This window comes from Manis pentadactyla, chromosome 10 (assembly GCF_030020395.1).
Source record: "Manis pentadactyla isolate mManPen7 chromosome 10, mManPen7.hap1, whole genome shotgun sequence".
NCBI lineage: Eukaryota > Metazoa > Chordata > Mammalia > Pholidota > Manidae > Manis > Manis pentadactyla.
The window spans coordinates 82309018-82331752 of NC_080028.1; the positions used below are offsets into that span (position 1 = coordinate 82309018).

General features: G+C 48.5%; 1 protein-coding gene across 3 annotated transcripts in view; it reads right to left on the reverse strand.

Annotated features, from left to right (window-relative positions):
• Positions 1-10201: 10201 nt before the first annotated feature.
• Positions 10202-22735, reverse strand: part of XPO6 (exportin 6) — a 114872-nt gene continuing 102338 nt past the window's right edge. For all 3 annotated transcript variants that reach the window (XM_036905702.2, XM_036905701.2, XM_057487082.1), the window contains 7 exons: positions 18789-18944; positions 17613-17727; positions 17267-17438; positions 16209-16370; positions 13688-13786; positions 13292-13522; positions 10202-10909 (listed from right to left, as the gene is read on the reverse strand). In XM_036905702.2, coding sequence (XP_036761597.2) covers positions 10808-10909; positions 13292-13522; positions 13688-13786; positions 16209-16370; positions 17267-17438; positions 17613-17727; positions 18789-18944 — 1037 coding nt within the window. In that variant the 3' untranslated portion in view covers positions 10202-10807. The remainder of the gene's footprint in view (positions 10910-13291; positions 13523-13687; positions 13787-16208; positions 16371-17266; positions 17439-17612; positions 17728-18788; positions 18945-22735) is intronic.

Genomic DNA, 22735 nt, shown 5'->3' on the forward strand with positions numbered 1-22735 from the left:
GTAGGAGGCCTCTCGAGTTGCTGAGTGGCTGAGAGTGAGCAAGGTGGGGAGAGAAGGGTGATTATGATCTTGGGTATGTTCGGGTAAGGAGCACCTTGTTCCAGGCCCTTCACCATGTAACAAGGACCAGTTCCTACTGCAGTTCTTTCGATATAGCGGAGCTTGGTGTTGGCCGCCTCAGGCAATCCCCACACAGCCCTAACCTGGGCCTTTTAGGATTAACCTCCTCTCCCTCACTATTCTGAGTAAACCGAGGTGGCTTGTGGAACGTCACTTAGCCAGTAGGTGGCAGAGCTGCAACCCCGGAGTTACTTTCAGACCCCGAACTCTCACGGCTTCCTCACAGCACTTCCACAGGGCGGAAGCGGGACAGGCGTTCTTAAAACAGAAGAAGGAAAAGGGAGAATGTTGTTGGGTTTACAAGAACTAAGCCTCTCTCCGACTGCAAAACAAACAGCAGGAGGCTTTGGAGGAGCTCAGTTGGGCACTGGCTGGTTGTCCTGCTTTGACTTTCAAGGTCAGTGATCCCAGAAAACACTCTTCACCGTGAGCGCAGCGGCAGCAATCAACAGGTCTGTTGTGTGGGACCCATGCTAGGCCGGCCAGCGCCAGCAGACTGAGCCGCCTAGGAGTTTGAAGGGTGCCCGGTTTGGGGTGGGGGGCACAGTGGCCTCAGCAAGGGCTGCTTAAAGGGAGCGCTGGGACAAGCCACCAGCTACAACCTGGGCAGCACTGGCGGGCTAGGCAGTACTGTGTACTATTGTTGGTTTTCAATCACTGTTTAAAAGCCACATCCAAATAATACCCATACATATTTAAATAATCAATAACTGATCATTCTTTCCCTCACCCTCTAAATTCTAGTCCCATGGACCTCTCTTCTGTTCTGCCTCAGGGCCTTTGCACTGATGTTTGCCCTGCCTAAAGAACCCACATTGCATCCAGTCTCAGCCCCAAGTCATCTCCTCAGGGATGCCCCCTGCCACTCATCCCAAGGTACCCACTCCTGTGACTGGTGTGTATCCTGTCCCCTCCTCACTTGGCATGACCCGAAGCAGTCCGTTAGTAATTCAGCTGCTCATTTAGTCTGTTCTGTCTCCTCCACTAGAACGCCAGCTACACAAGAACACTCACCGTTGAGTCCCCTGCACGTAGAGCAGAGCCTGGGATACAGTAGACTCTCACTGAATGTTGTCAGAAAAAAAAATGAAGAAGGAAGGTAGAGGCAGGCAGGCACAGCCACTTGCTCATCTCTTTACTTGATCTGCCTCTGGAAAATGAAGTCCTATCCCCACCCAGGAACCTGATGCAAACATAGCAGCCACAGTTCCAGGAGAGTAGGGCAGGCAAGTGGGAGAGATGACTTGAAGAGCTTCTCCCAGAAGCCTGGGCCCTTCTCTGCCCAGACTCCATGAGGTGGCCAGGGAGGGCTATGCACGCCGCCTGCCCAGTGGAGGTTCTTTTCCTCAGGACATGGCAGGATGTGGTGGCTAAGAGTGTGGGCTCTGACGTCAGACCACCTGAGTTGGAGTCCTGGATTCATCACTTATGACTTTGGTCAGGTCATTTACCATTGCTGACCTTGGTCTCCTCATCAGTAAAGGGGGTGTGGTCTCACTGAAGAGGGGGAGATTAAGATAAAATTCAGGTAACAGGCCACCCACTGGTGTTTTGTCCCTCCTTGGCAGCCAAGGACCTTGGCTAAAAATCTCCTTCCTGAGGGATGGAGTGCAGCTATGGACAATTATGTGAACAATAAAAATAATAAAAATAATAAAAATAAATAAAAATTAAAAAAATAAAATAATGTTAATAATGTGGCAGCTAACATACTCTGCTTTCTATGTCCCAGCTACAGCCCTGGTGCTTTAGATTTTGTGATTCTTTTAAACTTCCTGACAACCCTATAATACCATTGTTTTATTAAACAAAAATTTTAAATAGCATTATCTCCATTTTAAAGATGTGGAAACTGAGGCAGAGAGGTTCATAAACTTGCCCAAGGTCACACAGCAGGAGGCAAGGAACCAGGATGTGGCCTCAGGTAGTCAGGATTCTGAGGCTGTAGCTATGCTTTTCTTTTTTAATATTTTTTAAGACAAATGAGTGCTTAGAAGCACAAGAGAGAAAACATACAACTGTAGTATCCATTGCATTTTTAAATCTATGACTTAATATTGTTTTTTGATTTTTTGTTTGTTTTTCCTCCCAGTTGATTGAGGTATAATTGACTTAGTATTGTTTTTATTTGGGCGTGAGGTGGGGGGTTGCCACTATAGTCATTCCAGTGTTTAGGGTATGACCCAGCAGTTAGGAAGCATCATCTGTGAACTGAAAACCCAGACCTGCCTGAGCCTGAGTCTCATGACACAGGCCTCCTCAGCAAGGACAGAGGACTAATTTCCACAAGCTCCCAGATGCCCACCTCTGAGGCTGTAGGCACCTCCAGAGAAGACAGGGGCAGGGTCCCCAGGAAGCCCAGGCCAACTCCTGCCACCACTGCCCACCCTAACCTGAGGGGAGGGTCTGCAGCAGTCTACGGTAGGCATCTAGGGATCCAGAAATAGTGTCGCCATCTGGTGGGTACAGGTCGCACATGTGGCTGCCTGCTATCTTTCAAATAGCCTTGAGTACTGGCTCCCCAGCTGGGAAAGCATGTCTCAGCCTCCCTTTCGTCATCGGATGCCTCCAGGATTCCACTTTGGGAATTGCCTCCTGGAGTAGCTGGCAGAGTGTGCATGGTGGAGGACATCCAGATTTAGCAGCAGGTGGTAGAACTGACCTGTGGTTGGGTTCAGTTACTGGTGATACAGCTCCAAGCCCTATTAAGGATTCCCTGAGCAGTGAGATGCTGTAATCAAGTCCTGCAGTTCAGCACTAAAGGGGAGAGTCTGTTTGGATATGCTAATGAATCACCCCTCCCTCTAAGGGAATGAATTCCCATGGTTCTCCCTGACTTGCAGCTGGACACAAGGCTCTGTCCCTCAAGGATGTGAGTCCAGGACGGCCCCCAAAACTGCCCTTAGGAGGCTGGTGGCATTGGTGGGTGGGAGGGGAAGAGGGGCAGAAAGAAGACAGATCAAAGGAGAGGGAGGAGATAAACATGAGGGGTCCACGTGAAGAGATCCCGTTGGCATCTGAGGACCAACAGCTGCCATGACCGTCACTGGCCACCACGCCCAAGCTGCTGGACAGACTGGCCAGTGAGCAGCCAGCCCCTCGGGAACCACACTGGTCAAGCTTCTTCTTGGCATCCACTGAGGACTTCCCCTGGGCAGCAGCCAGTGCCCAGCCAGTGACCTACCAGCAGGACTGCTGCCCATCTGAGCCCATCCTCTGGCTCTGTCCCTGAGGTCACTTCTTCTTGCTAACTCCCTTTTCAGTGGCCAGGGCCTGTCTGGAGTTATCTGGAAGAGCAGTGGGAGCTGGACCCCTGGAGGGTGGTTGAAGGTAGGACAGTGCTATACCCACAGGGCGCAGGCGGACTGGAAGGAGGCCGCTGTCACCCAAGCCAGGGCGGGAGGAGCACGACCCCATTCCCATGGAGAGGAAAGCTAAGTCTCAAAAGCTGGGGGACCCAGGCTGCCCAAGGCAAAAGGCCACACTGGGGGAGGGGAAGTGGCTACCGCACCCACTCCCAGACCTGCAGGGCTACTCCGCCACCCACTCCTCTGCTTTGGCACCAAACAGCACCGAGGCCTCAAGCCCAGTCACTCGGATTTTCTATTCTGCTGTCAGAAGGTGGAGGCGTCATGCACCAGCAACGATAATTAATATTTCACCTACTGTGTCAAGGTGGTAAAGGCCAGGTGTTACAGGCTTGGGGTGTAGCCTACAGGTTAACTTCAGATATGGGACTGAGTCCACTTTGGATATTCAACCCTGAGGCAGCCATGCCCATCTAATAATAGAGGCCTTTTGCTCTAAGAACCCAAAGTCCAAAACAAGGGCCAGAAATCCCTCCCCCAGCCCCATAAAGATACATAAATTGCCTCCCCTCAAGTCATCTTAGAAAGAAGGTGGATGAGGGGGAGACCCCTTGAGACAAGACAGTTTCAATGGGGAATCTGACAAGCCCACCATGGACAGCTGTGCAGGCTGTACACTGTCCAAGAATGCTTGGGTGAGAGGAGCAAGTGCAGGTTGAAATCTTGCCTCTACCCTCCTGGTGCAGAGCTGAACTTATTTAGAGGAAGAGGTGTCTTTTGTAATTTGCACCAAACCTGTCTGAAGTTTAGAACGTTAACCACGTATTTTATCCAGAATAGCCATTTAAAATCTGAGAGAATGAGTTCTGTTTAACCAACAAATTATTAAAAAATACTTTTTTCCTGCCACCAATTTTCCCAAGCAAAATGAGGTTATAGAAACATAAAAATATTTTGTGTACATCTCAGGTCAGAACACAGAGCATATTTTGTCCACCAACCTACACACATGTGCACATCTGCACACACACACACATGAATTAAGCACCTAGCACACAATGGGATCCTCCCCTCCCTTTCTAGAGGGCAGGACTCATGTTATTCATGCTCCCAGCCCTTGACCCAGTACCTGTCAAAGAGCAGACCCTCAGTAAATGTCTGGTGATGGACTGAAAGACTGAATAGGTGCATAAACGATACGCCTTTGAGCTGAAGGTGGGTCAGACATGCATTGTCATGTTAAGGGAACCTGCAGAGCTGACCTTTAATTCCACAGCCCCTGTCCACACAGAAACCCCAAGGAACCTTGTATTCAGTGGGGCTGAAGTGCTCAGGGCCTCCTAAGTGCAGCCCCACCTGGGTCATCTGCAGACTGGATTCTGCAAACTGCTCCCAGTGCCCCCAAGGGAAGCAGAACCATTTGGGAAGGAGCCTGCTGTGTGCCAGGAAGCTCCTCACAGGCACTGGCAAGGGAAAGGGAAGGGGCCCAGAACACAAAGTGACTCTGGGGCCATGGGGACCTGACTCTGAGCTCCCAACTTCCTGCCCTTCCCACTGCTGGTACAGGCTCTGGAACCCCTCCAGCAGGTTCACCCACAAAGCGCCTCCACTCAGGTCTGTCAGGAGGCAAAACATGGAGTAAAGCAGTCTCAGTGCCTCTAGCCAGGAACAGAGCAGAATCTGGAATCCTATGGACCTAGTTTGAATTGCCTCCCTGCCACTTTCCAGCTGTGTGACCTTGGGCAAACCGTGTACCCCTCTGGGCCTCAGTGTTCTTATGGTTCAATGGGAACAGTGACAAATGTCCTGTCTTCATGACTCATTAGAGTCTGGGAATAACTGACATGAGCACAGAGGGGCTTCCCAGGCCCTGTGGCATGCAGAGGTTTCCCCAGGGTGGCTGAGAGGAGGCACAGGCCTTCGTGAGCCCTGGTGCAGGAGAATTCAGGCTGGAGCCATTCAGACCTAAAAGTGGCCTCCAGCTTTGCCAGTGATTTCCTGTGTGGCCTTTAGCAAGTCACTTACCCTCTCTGAGCTTCAACTTCCTCATCTGCAAGCATTTGCTCTGAAGGCAGGGGAATCTTAAGGGGACGGTGTGTGGTGGATGGGGCCTCCAAAGGCAAACCCAGGCTGCATCTGAGCAGCAGTGAATGCCTGTCTTCTCCTGCAGTGGAGAAGGGAACCATTTTTGGAAACGCCATAATACAGATCATTAACGTAATAAAAAACCCCAGAGCTTTCTTGGGGCTCTCAGCCCCTCCCCAGGCAAGCTTGGCAGCAGGAGGTTGACCTGCTTTGCACAACCTCCTCCAGAACCTGAATCACTTCTACTCAAGTGCCCTTCAGAAGCTGGAAGCAAGGTCGCCACTCCTGGGAGTCAGGCATCAGCTCCAGCCTGGTGGTGGCACAGGAATTGGGCAGGAAAGATGCAGGGGCGTGGGCAGATTGTAGCCTCCGGGCCTCAGGCTGTGGCTCTGCAAAATGGGGATTATGTCTTCCTCAGAGGCTCCAAGAATGCCAATGGTATCTGTGTGGCTTTCCAAGGAGGAGCTGCACTTCTAGGTGTGTCTCCGGCCTCAGCTCCCAGGGTAACCCCAGGCACCAACATGGGTCACAGCAACAAGGCCCAGAGTTACTTCCTCAGTGTGCTTTCTAGAGGCCACTTCTACCTAGTTGGGCTGTCACTACTTAGGTTGAAACAGCCCAACAGCTGGCATCTCCAGGGCCCATGCAGAAAGGCCTAAGGGGCAGAACTCTGCCACATCCACATATGTAACACGATCTTTACTCCCACTGAAAGAAAGTGGTGTGTAGATGGGTACGTGTATGTAAAAGCAAGGAAAGGTCTGGAAGGCAGCTCACTGGGATGTTAACTGACTGTGGATTTTTTTCTTCTGTTTATCTGCAAGGAACATGTATTATTTTTATAACAGAAGGGGGAGAAAACAGCTTATTTTTACAAAGAAAATACACCTGTTGCCAAAATGCCATCTATGTCAAGCCTGTGAAACTCTTGGATATTTTCATTTAAATTATTTACCACTACCACCATCCCTAACTGGCCCCCAACTCTGACCAGGTAAGCACTTCTGACACCTTTCAGAGTCCCTGGGGCTTATAGCCAGTTTCTGGCTGGCACTGCTCAAGGCTCTCGGCCCAGACCTGGGAAGTGACATAACCCAGGCCTGCCATCAACCCTGCCCCGTACCCAACTCCAAGGGCTGCGGCCAACTAATAACACGGCTTTTTAAAGATGTTTCCAATGATGCAGACAGGGAAGAGTAGAAAAGGGCGTCCTTGAGCTAAAGAACTCCTTCACTGAAGAGCCGTTCACTTGAGTGCTTTTTCCTAAGGAGCCCGGAAAGGTAAGGTCATGCGTTCTGAGCAGACTACAAGGATGTGGCTTCGACTCCAGGCTTCCTCTTGTGAGGAACAACCCATTTGGATAAATCTGCAAAATGCTCACACACTCAACATTTTGGACACCTGCTCTCAGCCAAGCCCTGGGGACAGACCTGGCCCCAGCCTTCAAGGAGTTCGCATTTTGGAGGGAGGACACCCAGGCACAGATGGTGACACAGGTGCCGCGGAGGCAGTAAGGAAGCCCCCAGCAAGAGGAGTTCAAGAGGGCTGAGGAGGAGGAGCTGGAGCAGGGCGGCCAGCTTGGCCTGAGAGGGTCAGGGAAGACCGTTTCACCCAGGAGCTGCTCCAAGAGAGGACCCAAAGTGGTTAAACCACATTCACCAAAATGCTTGCTGCACAGTCACCTCCTCATCTCAGTGCTCAGAATCAGCTCAGAGCCGACTCCTCCGGATGAACGAGGTGCTACATTTGAAGTTGGAAGACCACCAGTGGGACCTGTGTTCTCCCACCATCAGTGACCCAACAAGCCTCACAGAGCCAGACACTTTCTCATCCAGGACCAGGAGAACAGAACTCCCGGTTTACCTCTGTTGTCCCAGAATCATCATCCTGGTTCAGGAAAAAAAAATCAGTCACCCTACTCATTTCCCCATCAAAGCTTCACGGCATCTTCAAATGTCTCCAGTCAGCACCAGCCTGCTTACAGCCTTCAGATGCTGTCACACCTAGTCTTCACCCTTTCCCCACTCACCTCCTGGACGGCTAACCCCATGGTGGTTATTAGCGCACCACTCTGCAACAACCTGTTTGCCTGTCTATGAATTCCTCACTGGCATACGCTGTGTCTTACTCATCATCTCCCAAATCCTTCCCTTGTAGCTCAACACCTGACTTTTAGAGGTATTCCATACATAAAGCTTGTTAAATTAATGAATTGCCATCAACCGTGGCTCCAATCGAGGCCCAGAGTCAACTAGAACTATCAGCTCTTTTCCTCTCCCTGGTCCCAGCCGCCCAGCAGAGATGTCATTGCAGAACAATGCTGCTGCTCAGAAGTAGGCAGGAAGCCTCATAGTCCATCCAATAACCAGCCAGGAGGCCCAGGGCCTCAGAGGCCCCAAATCCACAAAACCAGGGGTTGATTTGGTCAAAGGGTTTCAATGGAGCCTTACAGCTCAGACATTTTGCCTGAAGTCTGGAACTTATCCTTCTTCAGAATAGAAATCAGGCCCTAGCAAAACCCATCACAAGCCTCAAAAACATGACCCAGTGATTACACGTGTAGAAATTCTCTATGGAAATAATCAGACAAGCACCAGGATTTAGGCACAAGGATGTTGTTCTTGCATCATTTGTGATTGAAAAAAAAAAAGTAAACAAACATGGCATATCCATATGATAGAACACCATCTGCCATTACAAATGTTTTAAGAATATTTAATTACATGAGGAAATGTTCAAAGGTAAGACTGTACTAAACAGCTCAATTTAAAAAAAAACCCTCAAAACCATGCATTTGCACATATATAGGGAAATATAGAAAATTCATCAAAATATTAACAGCGTTTTTTCTCTAGATGACTTTTTTTTATTTTTCTTCATTTTTCACATATTCTTCTACATTTTATAGAGAGGAGCAAAAATGGGCTATTAAAAAAAAAGTCAACCCTCCATTGCATCAGGGCAGCAGCAGGCAGAGGAGGAAAGTGCTGGAAACTGCCAAGAAGATAAATGTTTCATCAAATCTCTTCTCAAAGCCAGTCGCTGTGCTTTGGTGGATGTAAATGACAAACCAGAGGAAAAGCAGGACTCGAGCATCAGGATGGAGCCAGGACACTCTCTGCACTCGAAAGTAGCAGGGAAAGCAGCCACCTCACTGGAGACCCCCTACCATCACCCGTCCTGTGAGACTGACATACAGGTTCACATTCATCCATCTCTATCCTTTCCCATCCCTCCCTCTGAGGCAAAGGCTTCTGGACTTGTGAAGGGCCTGAGAACTGATGCAATTTCACCCACACTTAAGTTCTGCTCTGTGCCCAGCCCTATGTGGGGGCACTGCAGACAAGAGAAATCAGACCAGACATCTCTCTGATCAGGGGAGGAGACCCTTTCTGGGAGTCGCCCAGACTCTACTTCCCTACTTCCAAGGACTGGGAGCTCACCGCAACACACACAGCTGGGGCCAGGCCCATGTGTCGTGGAACAGAAATCCTCCATCCCAGCCCACCTTACTTCCCACAGCCTTTCCTCTACCACCCTAAGTCCTGCCTCATGTTCTGGCCAGGAGTGGGGCTCACCAGCGACAAACCCACCTCCCTCTCCTCTCCATCTCCAGGCATTCAGACCCTTTGACAGCACTCCTGGCCTTCCCTGGCAGGCCAGTGAGGTGGTATCTATAGCCTAGGAATAACCAGATGCTAATTCATTTCTGCAGAAGAGCAACTGGAGTTTCGATTTCCTTTTCTTTGAACTCTGAAGTGGGGCGGCTAGCTGCAGCTGGGAGGCTGTGACTGACACGAAGCATGGGGCTGCACCACACACACACACAAATGTGCATGCACACAAGCCTAGGACTCTACCCGCCAAGTGATTCCAAGACCCCGAAGTCTCAGAAGCAGCTATCAGCCCCCAACTCCCACCCAACCCAGTTCTACCCACAAGCCAACACACTCCCACCCCATCACGAAGACCCCCACCCTCACTTCCAGGTGAACAGTCTCTTCCTGCCAGGTGTGGTATTCCACAGCAGAACCTACCTGAGTCTTGTCTGTCCAGTCATTGCAAGGCCTAAAGCAGGAGATGTTGATCCGTTATCCCAGAAATTTGGAGGACAAGTATGATTTCCACATGTGAATGGCTGGACAAGACCCCTGCTCTCAGACACACCAAGGACCCCGTGTCCCACCCATTTCCCACCCCTCACATGGCTACACCCTCTTTCCCTTCCTCCCTCCCTCCCCTCTCCACCACTGTTCTCAGCCAATCCATCAAGAGACCTCCACCTCCTGCCCTCAGGCAAGACTTCATTCTGTGAGGGACAGTTTCAGGCTGAGTACTCTGGGAAGGAACCCATTCTCTGGAAGTGGAGGAGGGGGGCCCACACTGAGGAGCAGGGGCAGCAGACAGCATGGGTACCCTCCATCCACCTCCACCAGTAGGCTCACTCTAAGGGCAAGTTCCCACCCTCCCTGAATAGGAGAAATGGGGACCTTGTCTTCTCATGCTCTTTAGAGATGTCACCTAGAAAAGAGTGGGATGCAGTCAGGCCCTGCACAAGTCACCCCCTCCAAGGAGCTCTCCAGGGTATGGCCTGGGCCTCATACCCCACTGCCCCACTCCTACCTGGATGCTGGCCCTGAAGAGGTTCCGAGTGGGAAAAAAGCTCCCTAACCAAGCATTTATATAACAACAACATAAGCATTTTATTTTTTCATTAGGCTTCTTCATTTCTTAGTATCACAATGGAATGATGAGAAAACAAGAACAAAAAAATCATGAGTCTGCAAATCTCTGTCTGACAAAGAGCAGAGACCTCAAGGCAATTGGGGGAGGGAGGGAGAGGCCTGACAGAAGTGCCAAAGTAGTTCCAACATCATGACTCTCCCAGGCCGGCTGGGCTGGGAGTGATGGGAGGTGGAATGGTGAGAAGGCAGCACTGTCATAAGCTGTCATTGGCGTTTCAGTCTCTTGACTGATATATGCATGATCTGCAGGGGCCACCCCACAGGACTTCCCAGTGCCTCCCTGGTACCTGGCCATATGGCCCTCTGCCTGCTCCAAACACCCCGGGCACCCCAACCAGTGCTGAGACACACCCTGAAGCCAGTTCTGCTGGGTGGGTGACAGGAGAGGAGCGTGGAGGATGGGCAGGGGGCAGGCAGCACTGCTCAGGGTATGAGAATCCAAGGAGTGGCTGAAACTCATGTGGGAGACACCAGTGGCAGGAGGGAGGTGGTGCAGGCAGCAGTGGCAGGAGGCAGGAGTCCTTGTCCCTTGGAACTCGCAGGCCACGTTTAGAGCTTCACAGTGCCAGGGGGCAGGCTGTCGTTGCAGAGCCTGTAGTAGCGCAGGTCATTGACCAGCCTGTGCACATTCTGGGTGAACGAGGGCAGGTCCTGGAAGGCAGAGGCACAGCTGCAGCCAAGCCCCACCTGATACCCCAAATCACCCTGCCCCCCACCCAGAGTGTGCCTTCACACTGCAAACATTATAAAGAACCGGAAACTTCCATTCATTCTTGCATTGTGTTAACAAAGGCGCCTGGGGAAAAACTACAGACAATACTTCCCCAGTGCTCACCAGTACCAGGCCCCCTCCCAGGCAATCCAGGTAATAGCTCACAAAATCCTCAGCACAAGCCTACAAGACAGGTTCTGTTAACACCACCACTTCAAGGATGAAGAAAGTGAAACACAGAGATTAAAAAACTTGCCCCAAGTTACACCGATAGGAATGGAAGGGGTGCAGACTGAATCACTCATGAATACTGACATGGCTGCCAATGCACACCACTCTTCACCACAGCTGGTAGGGCCACAGCCCACAAATGGAGAGGGGCCTTCGCAGCCAAAAGCCCAGACTCTATCGAGATCGCCCAAGGTCCACCTCCTCATCTTTAGACTGGGATTACTGAATGCCAGACTGCAGGTCTAAATGTGAAGTACCATCAACAATGCCTGGCACAGAGTTGGCTCCCCTCCTAGCTGGTGGCGCCAAGGCGATCTTTTCTGAAACCCCAGGTGATGGGGTGAGGCTCAGAAAACAGCTGAAAGCACTTCCAGCTCTCCTTCAATCCACGAACACTTTACCTGGCTAACCTCTACTCGTCTTCAAACTTCAGCTCAAAGCCTCCATTTCCAAAAAGGCTGCTCAGATACCTCCTGTTTCCTGGCCCCAGCCAGCTAGGTCAGCACCCTCGGCTCACCTTGCTTCTGGACAGCGCATGCAGGCTCTGGAGCTGGAACAGCCAGGTCCGAATCCTGCTTCCTGGCTCTACCATTCCCAAGTTCTGTTAACAGCCAACTCACTGTTGACCTTTCTGAGCCTGGGTTTATCTGTGAAATGGGGTTAACAAATAGGACCTACAGTGAAGGTCCCTGCTTACAAGAGCCTGGATGTGTCAAGTGCTTGGTTCAGTGTGGTCCACAGAGGGCTCTGTTGCCTGTCTCCCCAGAAAGACTCCTTGAAGGCAAAAACGGACTGGTGCCCCAACACAGGGCACAGGGCCTAAGCAGCAGCCAACTTCAAATGCATGGTGAATGAGTGAATGAATGAAGGCACTGATTCCTTATTCATCATTTCATCCTCAAGAAAACAGACCAAGGGATGTCTTTTCAATCAGTGGCTCCCCAATGCCAAATTCAATTTCTTGGCTACAACAGAAGAGTGTGTTTCTATATTTTTATTAATCAGTCCAGGTGCTTTGATGTAAACTAGATTTGGAAACCACTGCTTTCAAACAAGAAGTTGGCTGATAATGACATCACTAGAAACTGGTTCAGGATTTGGCCTCTGGGAAAATAAGAAAACATATCCAAGTGGCTGGGGTGAACTTCAAGAAACTTAGGAGAAAACAAGACAGATTTCAGGGAAAGATTCCAAGAAAAAAGAAAACAGGAGCTGAGTCATAGAAAAGTCCATCCTGACACCTATCACAGATGAGACAAGCAAGGACAAAAGTAGTGTGCTCAGCAAGAGCAATGCATAAATCTGAACACTGAAGTGGAACCGTGGGCAGGCTGCTCCAGTGCAGAAGTCAAGTTAGGAACACCAAGAAGATGTGGGAGATTTCATTTTAAGTGAAAGATGAAAATTAGATATTCCACAGGAAAAGTCCTCCAAAATGCCTTTGGTGCAAGCAGCAGGGAGACCCAGGTTGAAACAGGAAGGAGGAGGGCAGGTAAGCACCAAAAAGGAAAGGAGAAGCCAGGCACTGTGGGACCCAGCCACACCAGCCACATTGGTTCACATGCATCCACAGCCATCACCACCCCAGCTCCCACCTAAGGTGCTGCACAGTCTGGGCCATCCACCTGCACCACCCCCAGGTGGACCGTGGGAGTGGGGCGGGGACACAAGAGCATGAGCACTGTGAGGGTTCCTCCCAGGACCTGGCAGAAGGTCCACCCACGCTGAGCTGGGCAGCCTAGGAAGAGCCCAGGTCCCATCTCTAACCCTGGGCAGCCAGAGATTCAGCTCCCAAGCCCCAGTCTTCTCAGCCCACCTGCAAGTCAGCAAGCTCAACATGACTGCTGGGCCAGAACTTTGGGGACCAACCGCTGAGACGAAGAACGTATAAGCTGCAGAAGCCAAATGGGGAAATCATGTGCCCCCAAATCCAGTCACAGCACGAGTCATCCAGGAACTGCACAAGCTACTGCAGAGCCACAGGAGGTTACAAAGCATACTTGGAGGTCACCTGCCACCTCCTCACTGAACAGGCCCCATGCTTGAAAACCTGCACTTGCCCTCCCTTCAGCCTGGCCTCTCTCTCTCACCCGATCCATCTTGAAATTCCGCCCCAGCACGTTTTTCTGGTTAGCATCCACGCCATCACAGCTGGTCAGGAACTCTGGGAGGAAGGCTGCAAAAAAGCCATCAAAGTCCACAGAGGCCATGTTGTAGATGGCAATGCCAATCTCCTCTTGCAGAAGGTCGTGGGATTTGTGGACCAGGACCTGGAGCAGCACGTTTACAAACTGAAACAGCATGGTGGTCCGGAAGATCTTCTGCAGACAGACAGACGTAACAGGGTGAGTGATGGCCCAGAAGGCTATCCAGGTCCCAGCCTGCTTCCTGTCATTCTCCCCAGCTGCTGCCCTGAGAAGGGTGGGACTTTGCCTGTACCCACATCAGCTCTGATGAAGGAACTTTTCTAAGAGATGGGGACTTACCTTGTGGTATAGCTTCTGCTTGGTGTTGAGAGTCTCCAAGTAGAAGAGATTTTGTTTAAACAGGTGAATGTCAGGCTGGAGAAAGGACTGTCCAAAAGCCTAGGAAATAGGGCCACCATCTTATAAGCAGTATTTAAATACCCTGAGACCCAGCCTTTCTAAGGCACCTATGCTATGCCCAAAGAACTAGCACCCCAGGAGTGGCACCATGATGGCTGGGTGAGAGTATCTCACTGCACTGACTCTTCTGGCCTTTCTGATCAGCTCTTTGGAAGGTACTTGTATAGTCTTAGCTCCTAAGTCCTCCCCACTGGGCCTCACTTCTTATTTAGGTCTCATTTTGCACCTTTTGTAATAAACCTCCACACCCCTTCATGGTTCTGTCTTTAAGGCAAGAAGCTAAACTTCTAGTCGAGTATCTCAGCAGTTGAAGCAGACACTGGAGCCTGTCTGCCTCCCCTTGAGCCAACACTTATATAAGCTGCCCTCTCCTTAGTATCCCAGGTCTCAGAAGCCACAAATCCTTAAGGGCTACTTCACCACTGGCTACCCCTGCCCTGGAGTTATGCAATAGCAGATTTTTTAATTGCTTTGCAGTTTGGGGCTGTTAAGTTACTAGTCCAAGGGCCAAAAGAAACATCCCCCAAAACCCAAAGAGCCCTACTACAACAGAAGTGACTGGGGCTGACTACACATTCCATATGCAAGTAATTATCAGCCACTGTGCTGCACTCCTGAAACCAGCATGCTATTGTATACCAACTACATTCCAATAAGAAAAATAAAATTTAACTTAAAAAAAGGAGAAAGGAAAATGACTGTGGACCAGCAGGGGATGCCAATGAGGTGCAAACCCAGGGAGGGCAGGCTACCTCCCAGAACAAGCTAGTGACTGCCCTGTCATTCTGTCCCTGGGCCCTGAAGCTACGAGAAGAGGGTCTTGTGATCACTGCTGCAATGAAGGGATCTTCATGATGCCCAGGGGTTTTTATGTGTTTAAGTCAGGATTACTAAAGTATATCTAACACAGTATGAAATCCTCCCTTTTGAAAATTTACACCGTTGTGTAATTCTGACCAATACAGAGTCACTTAATCACTGTGACAATTGAGACACAGAACATCCCTATCTCCCCAAAAAGCTCCCTGGCCCTCTTGGTTGTCATCAGTCTTCTCAACCTCCAGGGAACCAGTGCTCTCTATCCGTCTAGCTTTGCCTTTTCCAGAACGTCATATAATGGAATGGAACATTGTACACACCTCTCAGACCTGGCTTCTCTCATCTAGAATGTCATCTAGCGTAATGGAGTTGGAAGTTGTCTGTTTAACGGTACGTTCCTTTTGATTGCTGAGAGGCAGTCCATTACATGCATGTGTGAACTGTTTCCAGCTTTGACAATTATGAAGAAAGCCACTATAAACAACTGCACACAGATTGTGTGAATATGTTTTCATTTATCTTAGGTAGACTACTTTAAAGTGGAATTGCTAGGTCATATAGTAACCGTATGTTTAATTTTTTAAGATACTGCCGAACTGTGACACTGTTTTCCAAAGTGGCTTAGGACTGTTTTAAGATGGCAGGAGGCAGGGAGACACTTGAACACCCCACCCCAAGGCCGCAGTGGGGTGCTGGAGATGGAAGTGCAGCAAAGTGACTGTGGGGAGACCAAGGGCAGGGCATGTGCTTTTCCAGAGAGACTCCAACACAGGGAGCATGTGTGCATGTGTGTGTATGGTGGCAGGAAACTGGAGAGAGGAAGGGCAGAATCCCTCTGGCTTCTCCATGAAGAAAAGAATGCACTGAGAAAACCAAAAAGAACCCTCTACTTTATGGGCCTGGAGTACAAAAGTCACACAACTGAGTACACAGGGAGAACACCTGAGGGCAGCCCAACCACCCGGCAATCCTCCCCCAGGACGAGGCCCAGCCCCATCCTGTGCACCAGGGTGGTCAGCTCCCCGCAGAGAGCTCACTCTCTTAAGGTATGAGCTGCACCTTAAGATCTGAAAGGAAGCATGGACTCCCAGGGCAGAACTCCTCCCAACATAGCAAGAGCCAGAATTATCGTTTAAAAATGCAGGTCCCTGGGCCCCTCCCTGGAGATGCCACTCAGTCAGCTCCCAGTTATGGAGGCTCCCAGGTGGTCCTGCTGCAGTCTCCCTGCACGGGGAAATACTGCTGCAGCAGCAGAGCTGGCTGGCACAGACCCAGAATCCCCACATGCCTTGGACTTGGGCTGTGCAGCCTCACTTACCCTCACCAGACAGGATTCTCCCCACTTCAGAGAAGAGGCGTCCCCAAAGTTAGTTAACTCCATAGGTACTAAGAAGTAGAGCTGAGCTTCAGACCCAAAACTTGTAGGCCTTCAAGATGTTTCAGTGGCCAGACTAGCAGAAGTGCGACCATACGCCAGAGAAGCAAACCAAGGGTCAGCCAGCCAATGAACCCAGGTGGCATCCAGAACGAGGCCTGTCTGCTCTTGGATAACATGGCAGCCTTACCAGCTCTTCCACGTTACCTGCATAATGGCACTGAATTGAGACTCATTCTCCATCTGTTCCTCGGCAATCCCCCTCTGAACACTGGCCAGGACAGTGGACTTGAAGAAGTACCTCCAGTTGTGATGGAGTATCCGGAAAAGGAGCTCAAACAGCTCAGCCTTCACATCAGGGGAGGGGCGCTGTGGATACACACACACACCCTCATAACTTTCCTTTCTATGGCTCAGAGAGCCACTCTCAGCCTGGGACCTGAGCAACAAAGAGGCCTAAGAGATGCCTGGTAACAGCAAGCAGAGTATCAGCTTGCCACCCACACTCCCGCCCTATCAAACCTCCCTGGGCCAGCAGCTCAAACCAGGAGTGTGTTGGCAAAACCAGAACCACATCTGAGACAGAATACCTGGGTCAGTGCCAACGGGCACTTTCTGATAGAAGCACTCAGCATTTTAAGCTAGGAAAAAAGGCTACTAAATGGAAGTACAATTATTAGGAATATGGATTTCCTGTCTAGAAAGCAAGTGCTCTGACCTATCACACCTTCTTGGTTGTGCTGTTCCTTGTCCTAGGATAAAAAAGCCCTGTCCCAGCTAACCTGTACATCTTATGCAACCTCTAGGCATAAAGACAAATAAGAAGGCTTAAAAGTGCTTCTGCCCTCCATAGAAAAGGAATTTAAGAGTGCTTAGAAACCTCAGTAAGCAGCATTAGGGGACCTCTAAGTGGAGGCAGCACCTCTAGGTGGAAGCAGCTTATTGCTCTCTGGGCCCATTTCTTTCACTAGCAGCACAGATTCTGAGAGGAGAGGAAGGAGGCAAGCTCAGTAATATTTCTAATTTAACCAACCCATCTTGTGACAATGAACCTACTATGCTTAAACTACACTAGTTCTAATTAACTCAACCAATATAAAAAGATCAAGCTAAGGCATGCTCTCTTGGAAAAGAATTATTTTACAAGAAAAATTAAGTAACTAACAAATCAGCTTTAGAACGCAATGTATTTTCCTGGTATTTCATCTCATTCCCTGCACCATGGTGGCCAGGAGGCAGCACAGAGGGACAACCAGCTCTCATACCTCGGCGATGATGGGATACACCTGCTCCATGCACAGGGAGATGATGCTAGGGAGGAAGGGCTTGAACACCTGGCCAGGCTCCTGGACCACCACCTGCAGGATCTTCAGAAACTTTTCAACCACCCGGCAGCCAGTGCTGCCCTCATGGAGGATGCTCTCTGCTAGCTGTTCTCTGTAGATACGAGAAAGCACACAGTAGCCAAGGAAACGGTTCTCTGAGGACTGGCATGAAAATCAGTGCTTGTAGCAAATGAAGAAAAGGACCAAAAAATCCCATGCTTTGTAGCCAGGTCCCACAACTTCTTACTTGGGAGTCTAAAAACCATGGACACAGGCCAGCGGTTACCTGGTAAACATATTGAGGAAAGTCTGTATGATCTGCTCTGTGAAAGGCACACCCATCTGTACTCTAAGGCCTCGAAACAGAGTGAGGAAGAAGCTCAGCATCTCATCAGTCACATCTAAATGGAAAGACAAAGCAAACATCAGAGGCATACACACAGGGGTAACGAAGCGCTGGCTTGAGGGATGTGCTTTTGCAGTGTGCACTATTGCCTAAGGCTTCCTCTGGAGGAGGCGTCCCCAGTGCCATCAGCCAATGATGCAAAGTGGAAAATGATTAAGGGCATGCTGAGTACACAGCTCTGGTGCAGTGAACCTCTGCCTGATGATGGCTCACTATAGGAAAGGAAGGTCATCTCGAAGCCTCCCTCACTGCCCAGCATCCAGCGATGTTCAGAATTCTCACTGCGGATGGATCATTTTGTGCTCTCACTGATGAACTATTCAAGCAGGTCCTTAACTGAATACTTTAGCCATTTCTCTCTATGACCATTAACCCCAGCAGCTGGGTCAGGGGTTAAGTGGTCAAAAGTGGCTAATGAAGTTGTATTCAGGTTGCATGGCCCTCGTCCATTAAATGGATTAATAGCAGAAAATATCGGTTACATTTAGTGTGGTTCCACTTTCAGATCTAAACAATGATCTTATACAGTATGTTTTGGCTCTAATTGTACACACTCTGCTCACAAAAGGCAATCAGTGAATATTTGCTGACTGAGAAGCCCTGATATTTCTCTCATAAGACTGACAAGACTGCAGATGCTCTCATGAGAGCCAGCTAAGTACATCCAGAGAGCTACAGAGCGCCTCTACCAGTGGCAGTGACAGAGTGGGGTGAGGGAAACCACCGCAGCAAAGCCCACCTTGCTGTGTAAGTAAATATGAAGTGCTTATCAGAACAAACCCTCTTTCCTCTCCTACGTAACATTGCTATTACTCTCATCCATTTACGTTCCATGCTGGGAGAGGGCAAGATTTAAAAATGGAAACTAAGCAAGAGGCCCCAAGTGACTCAGTGTCACATGACACAGATGTGAAGCTTCACAGGGCCTCCCAGAGACCCTCCAACACACATCCCTGCCCTCTGCCTGCACTGCCCACTGTCTGCTCTACAGAGCTAAGCAGTTACTTTGGTCCTTGTCAGCACCATCCACCAGTGAGGCCTGCAGCCAGCTCCTACCTGACTGTTGGATAAAAGCTGGAAAGAGGGCCAGGGAAACTTGAACGGATTCCTGCAGTGACTGGTAGCAGATCTGCCGAGACTTGGTGGATTCCCCAGAGATATTCTCCACGATATCTTCTAAAACAGTAAGTGTCTGGTGGATAATCACTTTGGCTGCAAATCAAGATTATGTTTCATGTTATGACTTGTCTGAGGATAAAGCAGAGCAAGAAGGAACACAGGAGAAGGGGAAGAGATTTGCAAAGATATTGAGAAAACAATCACACAGAAGCCTTGCTAAAGGAATAAGTAGTGTCTCTTGATCAAGTTAACAATCTCTATATCTCTCTTTCTATATCCTTTCATTCTTTTTTCCCTCTTTACTGTCAGGACCCCAGCTGCCTGCCTACTCTTGTTTGCCTCTATCCATCAGAAACAAGTCCACAAGGAAGAAAAGATGAAAAGGACCCTCAGGTTAGACGTCTTGGACTTAATCAAGACTCTAAGATAGTGAACGTCCTGGTGAGAAAGCAAGTGTCACAGGGTAACAGCCACAGGCAGGAACGGACACAGGCAGGTCAAATACTCTTCTCAGCTGCAGATGCGATCCTAACCTGGCAATCCACATAAGCACCTGTCATGTACATCTGCTGCTCCTGTGTTACAGGATAAACCGCCCAATCAATCCTTGGCCTATTGGGCCCGTGGTCTGACAATATGTATAATTATTGTTATTACATAGTATTATATTATACATTATTGACAACATGTAGTTCTACCATAATGTAAGAGCTCATGTGATGATACCATACAGCACACAGGGAAAACAGAGGCAGTGGCCGGCAAACAGGCAGGAGTTCAGAGGACACAGCACAGGCCAGGATCAGAGGAGCCTGGATATGAACCACAGATGGTCACTAGATGGCTATACATCCAGGGCATGATCCTTGTTGGGATACCGGGGTCACCAAACAGCCCCGCCTTTGCAGGATTGCTGTGAGGATTAGAGTTGAGGTTCAGGAGGTTTGTAGCCAAGTGCCTGGTATATCATCAAAGGATCTTCTGCATCAGAAGGTGCAGCACAGGGAAGTTGTCATCATTCCCCAGCACTGGTGCAATTGCTCTTCCCCTTCCTCTTAGACATGGAGCTTCTAACCACTGCCCTAGAAAGCCCCTCATGACTCAGCCTGAGCTTGGCAGAATCAACCCTGGCAGAGCTGCAGAGGCAGAACCAGAGCTGGACTGAGAGGCAGCCTGTATCTGATAGTGCTCTCTGGAGCACCCTGATCTCGTGAGCTCACCAGCCTCTGTGGGAGCTGAAGCAGCTTCCAGGGAAGGGTACAGCAGAAAGAATCCATACTCTGGAGGTGGGCAGAATCAGAACTGACTCCCAACTCCACTAGATTTGAGTCTGTTTCCTTATCTGAAACTGTGAACAGATAACACCACCTTACTCACAGGACTGAGCATGAAAGGAGATAATGGCTCACAACAGGCCTGGTCCACTAAAGGCTGGCCACAGGGACACTGGCATGTGAGTAACAGGTGGGATACCCATACCACTGAAGGAACCACTCACTCACAATGCTACAAGCACAAGAACTTTTACTGAGCCCCACTGCACATGGGGCAGACATTTCCCCAATACATGAGGCACAGGGAAAGCAGTTTAGGGAGAAAAGCCAATAGAGTCAAGAGACAAAAATCTAACCTCTGATATGTAAGGAAACTGAAACAGGAACTAACATTTAATCACAAAAATGTGCAAGCAGAGTACTGAAAGCACATTTAGTATGTATTAAGAGGAGAATGCATATATAAAATGTGGTACTCCCACAGGATAGGATGCTATAAAACCACTAAAAACAATACTTTCAAGAAGGGGCACAGGATCTGGAACCACCCAGATCCAAGTCTGACTTCTGACCCCACCACTTTCTCTATAATCCCGAACAACTTAAACCTGCCAAGCCTTGCAGGGGAAGGTACCTTTACAACAGAGACTGGCAGACACTGTCTGACACATGTGATCACACTGAGCAAAGCCAATAATGAGACAAAAGGAAGCGATGAGATGGAAGTACACATCAATATATAGGTGGCAATTCCTGCCAAAAATGGCTGGAACAATCAGAACAAGATTACATGACAAGAAAATAGGCATAAACTCTTACAAAAATGTCAATCTCATGAAAAACAAAAAAAAAACAAGAGTGCCATTCTATATTAAAAGAGACTAGAGATGTGACAAATAAAATACAAGATCCTTGACTGTATTCTGACTTTTTAAAAAGCAAAACAGGACATTTTGGTAACAACTGGGGAAAGTTTGAATGTGGTCTACATGTTAAATGACATTACTATAACAATGTGACACACCTTGGTTGTGTTAATGGTGTTTGGGTTATGCAAGAGAGTGTCTTGTTCTCAAATACAAAGGTTAAGTATTTAAGAATAAAGTGTTGATGTCTGCAACTTACTTCAAATGGCCCTGTGGAAAAAAAAAAGTGCATGTGGGGTGGGGGAGAACACAAGTGTGGCAAACATTAACCACTGGTGAAAATACACAACTGTTCATTTTCCTAATCTTTGCACTGTTCTGTAGGTTTGAAAATGTGAAGTGTAAAGCTGGGATAGGAAGAACTTTCCAGGCTTTCACTTCATCACTTGTAGAATGAGGATAGTAACAAACCTCACAGGGCTACTGGGAAGACTAAATGAAATAATATATATAAAGTTCTCAGCCCACTGCCTGGCACACAGCAAATACTCAACAAATATACAAACTGTTTTTAATTATGTTCGCCGTGGAAATCATGAACACCATTCAGCAAGTATTTCAAGCACGTGGTGGCACCACACTTTTCACCCCCTCTGAAGTTAGGCCGCAGCCACACAGCCATATACTCTGGCCAATGAAATATGAGTGGAAGTAACAAGTGTCGCTTATAGGCAAGAGCTTTAGTAACCACCAAGGAATTCACCACGTTCGTGTCCCAATGTGAGTACATACTGCACTGGGGCCACCATCACCTGGGTCCTTGAGTAACCAGAATAAGCAGGACCTCCCTAACCCCTTGGCCTGAGGTGAACATGCAGTATGAGTAAGAAATGAATTTTTCCCTGCATAAAGCCATTAAGCTTTTGGAATGTCCATTACCACATAGCACAACCTAGCCTATGCTGACTGACATTAAGTGCATATAAGATAAAGTGGGAAAAGAAGATTGTTAAACTTTGTAAAACATGATTCCACACTAGCTGTATATAACACCTGGGCAAGTTCTCAATCTTCTCGTAACGTAGTTTCCTCATGGATAAGTCAGGATAATTAACAGTACTTAACTCATAAGGCTGATGTGAGAATTAAATTAATTGCCAAATGTAAATCACTTAGAATCTGGATCAAATACCAGACTTTGAAGTTTGATGCTGGCATTGCCAGAGATTCCATGATGGATATAAAATGGCAAAGGTAAAAGCCTAGCACACAGTATGCCCTCAATAAGTCATCCATTCTCAGGCAACTATTAACTAGAAAATAGTTAAAAATAAAATAGGAAGCCAGTAAAATAACTAGTTAAGATGATTACTTTCTAAAACACCAAAACTGGTCAGATTTAAGAGATTTTCCTTCTTTATACTATACTAATATTCCTATATATTTAGCATATGTTAATGTTCCTGATTATAAAAGTAGTATTTTAAAAAGGCTGTTGAGTATTTATTATTTCTAACAATTCACAGTGTTTTTGTTGACATTCCATAAATGACATCATCCAATAAGGTTCCATTACTTTCTTATTGTGAAAACTGACTGTATTTTAAAAATATTTCTATAGTAATTGTTATTCCAGGAAGATTATTAAAAGAAATCTGATGCCTTCTATCTGAACTACTGAATTCTATTGATTCATCTTTTTTCTCCTTCTTTAATAAAAAAAACCAAACATAAAGGGCCATTT